The 6,874-nt window shown below is 55.2% G+C and overlaps 1 protein-coding gene across 6 annotated transcripts in view; it reads right to left on the minus strand.

Moving 5' to 3' along the window:
- Positions 1-2,770, minus strand: part of DOCK11 (dedicator of cytokinesis 11) — an 87,795-nt gene extending 85,025 nt beyond the window's left edge. For all 6 annotated transcript variants that reach the window (XM_054215619.1, XM_054215617.1, XM_054215616.1 and 3 more), the window contains exon 1: positions 2,612-2,770. In XM_054215619.1, coding sequence (XP_054071594.1) covers positions 2,612-2,713 — 102 coding nt within the window. In that variant the 5' untranslated portion in view covers positions 2,714-2,770. The remainder of the gene's footprint in view (positions 1-2,611) is intronic.
- Positions 2,771-6,874: the final 4,104 nt, after the last annotated feature.

Consider the following 6,874-nt stretch of genomic DNA (forward strand, 5'->3'; position numbering starts at 1 on the left):
ACTCACCAACCAAACTCCTGCCGACTTCACTCCAGCTTTGCACACCAAAGAGAAGCGAAAATATTCTCCTGGTGCTAGACAAGCATAAACGGAAAGCCAGGAACAGAAATGAGATGACATGAGCCTCACCGCACTTGTGGGACAGCGGTTTGGGAGCTGCATCGCACCAGACACCATGCTGCTGGCCACAGGAGCACAGCGCTCATGGCTGGAGATGCACCTCCTTTAACACACAAACTGCAGCTCCACACAAGCTGACCGCTTCCATGACGTTAAAGGCTTTCCTCACCGAGACGTTTTCATTTACTACGCTTTCATCCACTGACTACAAATGGCTTCTTATTTCAGACAGTTCCTTGTCGGCAGGGAGTGCCTTGAATGCCCAAAATGCCGAGCTCAATCTAGGCATGGAAAGAGCCCTACGACGCCCGCTCCTCCTGCGGATGAAGTTCTCTGCTCTGGTACAGGCAGCATTAGCTCTGCTCCCCAACCCTTCATCCCATCCACGCTCACCACCACAGATCCTCCCGGTCCCAGCTGCAATTGCCCCAAGGCCAGCAGACAGCGCAGGTCTGACAGGATCACCGAGGGATGAGCAGGGCGTCCCCAGGATCCCTGTTCACATGCTCTTATTGACTTAATGTCACCTGCAGTGTCCAGGCTGCAGGAAGGGAATGGCACCTGCCAAGCAAGGTCCCTAGTGCGACTCCAGCCTGCCAGAAAGCCCCAGCTCCCGAGACCCCTGGACGCACTGCATGGCATGCTGCCAGCCCGCCCCATCCACTTACCGAGCTCCAGCCCTGGCTCCACACCTACCCATCAGCCGTCCTGGTGGCACCGGTGAGCTCAGCACCAGCCCGCTGGCACACGGCTGATGCTGGGGGCCGTCGGTGTCCCCTGCTCTGCCTGTGGCGAGCAGGGGCAGGTGGGGAGGGGACATGCTTAGGCCACGCTCTGCAGCTGCCCGGCTCATCAGCGCCAACGCTGAGCCTTGCCTCGCGAGCAGGGTCAGAAACTATGGCTTTTTGGTGTGTCCCCCCTCTCCACCACTCCCCACCATCATTTCCCGGGATGCTCCCTCCGCCCTCCCAACAGCCAGCACAGCAGTGCATAGACATCCCCTCCTCGCAAGGACAACAATCTGGTAGACAGAGAGGACACCTTTTTCTTGAAGGAACCTGGAAAGCATAATCTCATCTTTAATCACTGAGGGTGGCCAAAGTACCATCTGAGACAGCCCTATAAGCTTATGCCACCTCCTTCCCTGCTCCCTGAACGCCGCAGTGTCTTGTGGCTCTTCCTAGCGATGCAGAAGTGCCAGGATTTATCCCTCGTCGCTGAACTGTCGAAAGCGGGAAACTCTGCCAAGACCTAGGAACTAGAGACACCTGCCCTCGCCCCCCGTGGGTCTGCCTGGCTGCAAACTGAGCAGCAGGGCAGCCCGGGGGGATTCGCCTGTCAGAGGGAGAGACGGTGTGGGCAAGGAAACCCCAGAGAGGATCGGAAAGAGAGCAGCTGCTGGGCTCTGCCGGCTCCTTCGGGGTGCTGTCAAGGTTTTATTTATTTCCATCTGCAGCCCCACCCATCCCTTCCCTCTCTGACAGAAGGCACCTGGCACAGGCACCCAGTAACCATTTGCCTGTAGGATACCAAAGCTCTTCAAGTCCTACGCAAACAATTTCATTTTTAATGAGAGGTTCCATCAGCGTGTACAAAGCATTTGTCCCCGTGTATTGTTGATGAAAGAGGGAAAGCAAATCACACGGGCACCCATAAGGATCCCTGAACATCTGCACGTAGGAAGCAGTAGCCGTGGCACAAGGAAATCAGACTGGATTATTACCATGGCTTTTTTCAGCTACAGAAATCAGTAAATTCACAAGAAAACTGTTTTTTAAAAGAATGATTTAAAACCTTCCATTTATTTAACAGCACGTGCCATTTCATCTGTCAGTAGAGAACTAACAGAAATTATTCACTGAACTTGCACCGCGCTTTCTGCGCATCCCATTGACTAACCTTCCATCAATGTCAAGGTCAAAGTTGATCACACGCTAGAGTAATTCAACGAGCGACACCGAAATGCATCCGACCAAGCCCAGGGGAGCGCTGAGCTGGCCCCGGCACCCCCCCGGGGGACGGTGGCGAACGTCCGCACAGCGTCGGCGCAACAAAGACAACCTGCTGCAGCATCCCGCACGCCGGGATGGAGCCCAGGGCTAAAGCAGGTGACTTCGCCCCGGACATTCGAGCGCGATTCCCGGGACGGGGCGGACTCGGGCCCGTCGCCAGCGCCCGCGGCGCCCCCCGCCGTGTCCTCCTGCTCGGCAGCGGGGCCGCCCCCCGCCCGGGGGCTGCCACCGCGCCAGCGCCCACCGACTCCGCCGCTTACCCGCGCCCCGACCCGGCCGGGGACGGCAGGTGGCGGGCGGGGGGGAAGGCGGGATGTCGCGACACAAGGCGGAGGGGGACGCCAGCGCGGGAATTCTGCCGCTGCCCCGCCGCGCCCTGCCCCGCGCATCCCCCGGAGCCTCCCCCCGCTCCGCGCAGCCCCTGCCCAAGGCTGCCCCTTCCCCGCCCGCCGCCCCGGGCCGCGCCCCGCCGCGCTCACCGGGACGAAGGAGCCCCGCACCGCCTCCGAGACGCTCTGCCGCAGCTCGGCGGCCGTGCCCGGCTTGCTGAGCCGCTTCGTGAACTTCCTCACTTCCGACATGGCGACATGGTACGCGCTGAGCCCCGCCGAGCCGCGGCCACCGCCTCCCTGCCGGCGGGCGGGGACGGGCCGGGGGCGGGGACGGGGAGGGCCCCGGCACGGCCCGACCCCCGGCTCGGCCCCGCTTTGTCCCCGCGGCAGGTGCCGCCGTGTCCCCTCAGGCGGGCGCTGTCCCGCCCCCGCACACGGCCCGGGCGGGGCTCCGCGGAGGTGCCCCCGCTCCGGCCATGGCGGCCCCCAGCCGGGGCTACGCGGGGTACCCGGGGGGAGTCGGACTCGTCTCCCAAGGAACAGGCGCCAGGACAAGGGGAAACGGCCTCGAGTGGCACCAGGGGAGGTTTAGGGTGGACATTAGGGAAAATTTATTCACCAAAAGGCCCCTCACGACAAGAAAGACACTGAGGGGCTGGAGTGTGTCCAGGGAAGGGCAACGGAGCTGGTGAGGGGTCTGGAGCACAAGCCTTGTGGGGAGCGGCTGAGGGAGCTGGGGGTGTTCAGCCTGGAGAAAAGGGGGCTGAGGGGAGACCTTCTCGCTCTCTGCAACTCCCTGAAAGGAGGGGTCAGCCAGGGGGGGTCGGTCTCTTCTCCCAAGGAACAGATCATGGGACAAGAGGAAATGGCCCGACATTGCTCCAGGGGAGGTTTAGGATGGATATTAGGGAAAATTTCTTCACCAAAAGGGTTATCAAACATTGGAACAGGCTGCCCAGGGAAGCGGTGGAGTCACCATCCCTGGAGGGATTTAAAAGACGTGTAGGCGTGGTGCCGAGGGACAGGGGTTAGTGGTGGGCTTGGACTCGGTGATCTGAAAGGTCCCTTCCAACCTGGGCGATTCTATGACATTTATAACACCCCTATCCTGAGGAGGCTCGGTGCCGAAAGGGGCATCAGGGGGTTTGGAGTGGTGGTCTCCACACAGCTCAGCCCTGGTGTGTCCCTGTGATTCCAGCTGTAAGGCTAAGCTGGATCCAGGGATCGTACCCCCGAGCACCTCTAACGTTGAGGGTTTGCTATAGAAAAGTGCTTCGATTATAGAGGCCATGATCCCATCTTCCTTCCCGGCTGCAAAAGCAAGAGGTCAGGACGTGGAAGGAAGGCGCTTTAGGACTGAAGTTAATTCCTAGTCCTTGTTACTTTGGCATTGTGCACTGAGATTATAATAGAGGTAGAGAGCACCATTGATCCTTTATGTTTTGTACATTAAAGCCTTACTTTTAAATCTTTTTACCTATTTTATTGCGTTCTGCGTCTTCACAGCACAATACTGAATCGGATAGACTTGGGGTATAGTCATACCCTTAAGGAATTTACACATGTTGTGCCATATGGCCGATTAAATACTATCTACAAGGACTTCACTGGAATTATAGGCATGCTGTCAGTCACACAACATATAGAGAAATTGTTTAGATTATGAGAGCCAATCTGTAGGGGGTAATGAATACAGCTATTATGATCCAAACCGTTATTTGTGACTTCTAAAGCATGCGAGCCAGTTATTGTTCTGCTTTTTAGCAGTTCACTGAAGGGGCAAGCAGACATCATTTCATATTAAACATTGCTCTGTGTTTGGGTTTTTTTTTTTTTTTTTTTACACCAGAGGCAAAACAAATCTAAGTGTTTATTGTTAATTATCAAATATCTATTAGATGAGGGACAGAAAAAAAAGAGTTTATGAGCGGAAGAATTAGTGTTTTCACAAACATGAAGCTTTTCCAAATCTGTCTAAATTAAGAAAAAAAAAAAACAACCCTTGTGAGGCACAATTCCAGCTGCAGCGCCCTGAGGTTCGCTGCCTTATCCCCACACCCAGGCGCACTCTTGCAGAGATTTCCCCAACTGCTGCACATCGTCACACCGTACCGCTCCCGCGGCTGCACTGCTGCGACCTGGCCATGGCCAGGTGAGGCGAGGACAACCGCGAGGTCTCACTCACCTGGCCGCGCTGGGGAGAGATGACACCACGCCGCTTGGGACCGAGCTGGGCAGCCCGGTTCCCCCTGCGGTTCCTCGGGGCAGGCCGGGCACTGCAGGAGAGCACAACCCCGCCGAGCGGAGGCCGGCACTTGCGGCAGGGCCACTTCTGCCTTCGATTTGCTGCACTGCTGTTACGGTTTGAGAAACCTACGACAATTTGTTGTCCTTCAGACAATTATTCTCTCACCCCATGACCCCTCCCTAGCCAGGAAGGGGAATCGGAGAAAAAACAAGGAAACCTGAGGGTTGAAATATAAACAGATTTAATGCGATAAGACTAGATAATTAACATTAATAACTCTAAAGAACCAGTATTGAGCCCGATACCAATATAAAGTACGCAAGGACTGCACCCAGTTTTCCCAGGCATTAGAAGAGAAATTCGCCCCATGTCTCTCAAACCAGGACAATTTGGAATAGTTCTGACAACCAGGGTGTTGGCCAAGGGGCTGAGGAGGAGAGTGCTGTGAGGGGTCACTTGATGAGAAATAAAATCAGCCCTAGAGCACCCAGCCCTCGTTTATCCAGTCAGGAGCAAAAAGCTCCTACTAAGGTTAGGAGCTTGGTTTGGTGCCAGCGTGGGGCCGCATCCCATCAGCTGCCTGTCAGCCTCCCACTCCACTGAGCTCAGCAGCCATGGCAGACCAGTGAACAGTGAGGCTGTTTTTTGGAGCTAAGCACAAAAACAAAAGGAAAACAGAAGCAACGGGAAGGACACATCACATGAAAACAACATGCAGAAAGCTGTGACTCCCTCTCAGGAGGCCAAACATCACAATAAGAGTCTCGGGAACAAGGAGTACTAAGGCAAGACAACAGCAGCCACAGCACCACTGTGACAAGACAAGCCCAAGGCTGCAAGGACTGTGGTTTTCATCTCCTTTTTCATGGGGAAGAAAGGCCAGCAACGGTTTATCAGCATAAGGCAGGCACCCAAGAACACACAGGGGCATTCTGGAGGTGCTGAGGAATTGCAAACAACCGAACTTTCTTGAACTCAGCCTGCCACGGGGAACTGAGACTCTACTGTGCTAACAGTTTCACCTCTTCGTTGAGACTAGAGCCTTGAGGTCCCTGATGTCATTTTGATCCCAGACTGTTCCAAAACACAAGCATCATTGAAATCACTTCCATTTTCTTCCCACGTACACAACTGCAGCTTCTCCTTTGCCTTTAGCAGGTTCAGTCAAGAGCCCTGAGCGCCAGGCTCTCCAGCCGACGGACCGACTGCCCTTTTCCCAGGCACGTGTGATTATTGGAAGCCCAGGAACAGCAGTGAACACCAGATTCTCTGAAGAAAGAGTCTTTGCTGCAGGCTGAGACTGTCTTTAGGACCGGCAGCTCTTCCCGCTTCCTTCGCCTGTCACCCTCTACTCGCCCAGTTCAGGCAGGGAATTCTCTTTCTGAGGAAAGAATCACGTTCAACAGAAACATGCGCTGTTACTGGCTGGGCTTGATGACCCACCCAACCCAAAGGAAACTTCAATAAAATATCATTATCAGCTCAGGAAAAAAAAAAACAAACAAAAAAAAACCCCAAGAAAAGTAAAAGAAGTGGTGGATCTGCTGAAACAACATGGAGTTCATGTGCAAAAGTGTCGCTCTTGGCTGACCCAAAACTCCCAGCCTATAGCAGCTTTTGAGTTTGACTGCCGACCTTAAAAAACCTGAACCTCCTTACAGCAGGCACAGGATTAATGATGTGGCACTAGAAAAACACTGGAAGTATCAGTGGTTTGCATTACCTGTGCTGCTGGGGAAACCCCGGTATAGCCAGCTGGGGGTGAGGAGCTGCACAGGCGAGCTCAGCCGGCAGCCGAGGAGGAGGCCTGGGAGGGAAGGAGGGCGGGAGGATGCCACACTACCGACAGTCTTTCCACCCCAGAAATCTGAATGCTCCCAAGAAAACAGCAGAGTCAGGCAGCCCGAGATAACTGCAAAAGGAGACATGTGCATCTTCACATGACTTACTTTCTAGAAAGTTGAATTCTTAACCACTTCCATTCCAGCCTTCGGACCGCCTGGGGTTTGCTTCCCGCGCCTGCCTGGCTGACCTGAGGGTGAGCACCAGCACCAGCTTGCAGGGAGGAAACGTGCTGGAAGGTACGGCCAACGTGGGCGAAAGAGCTCTCCTGCCGCCTCCTCCCCAGATCCGATGGACAGTACAGACTACGAGAAAACAAA

This window comes from Rissa tridactyla, chromosome 9, assembly GCF_028500815.1.
Source record: "Rissa tridactyla isolate bRisTri1 chromosome 9, bRisTri1.patW.cur.20221130, whole genome shotgun sequence".
In the NCBI taxonomy this organism is placed as follows: domain Eukaryota; kingdom Metazoa; phylum Chordata; class Aves; order Charadriiformes; family Laridae; genus Rissa; species Rissa tridactyla.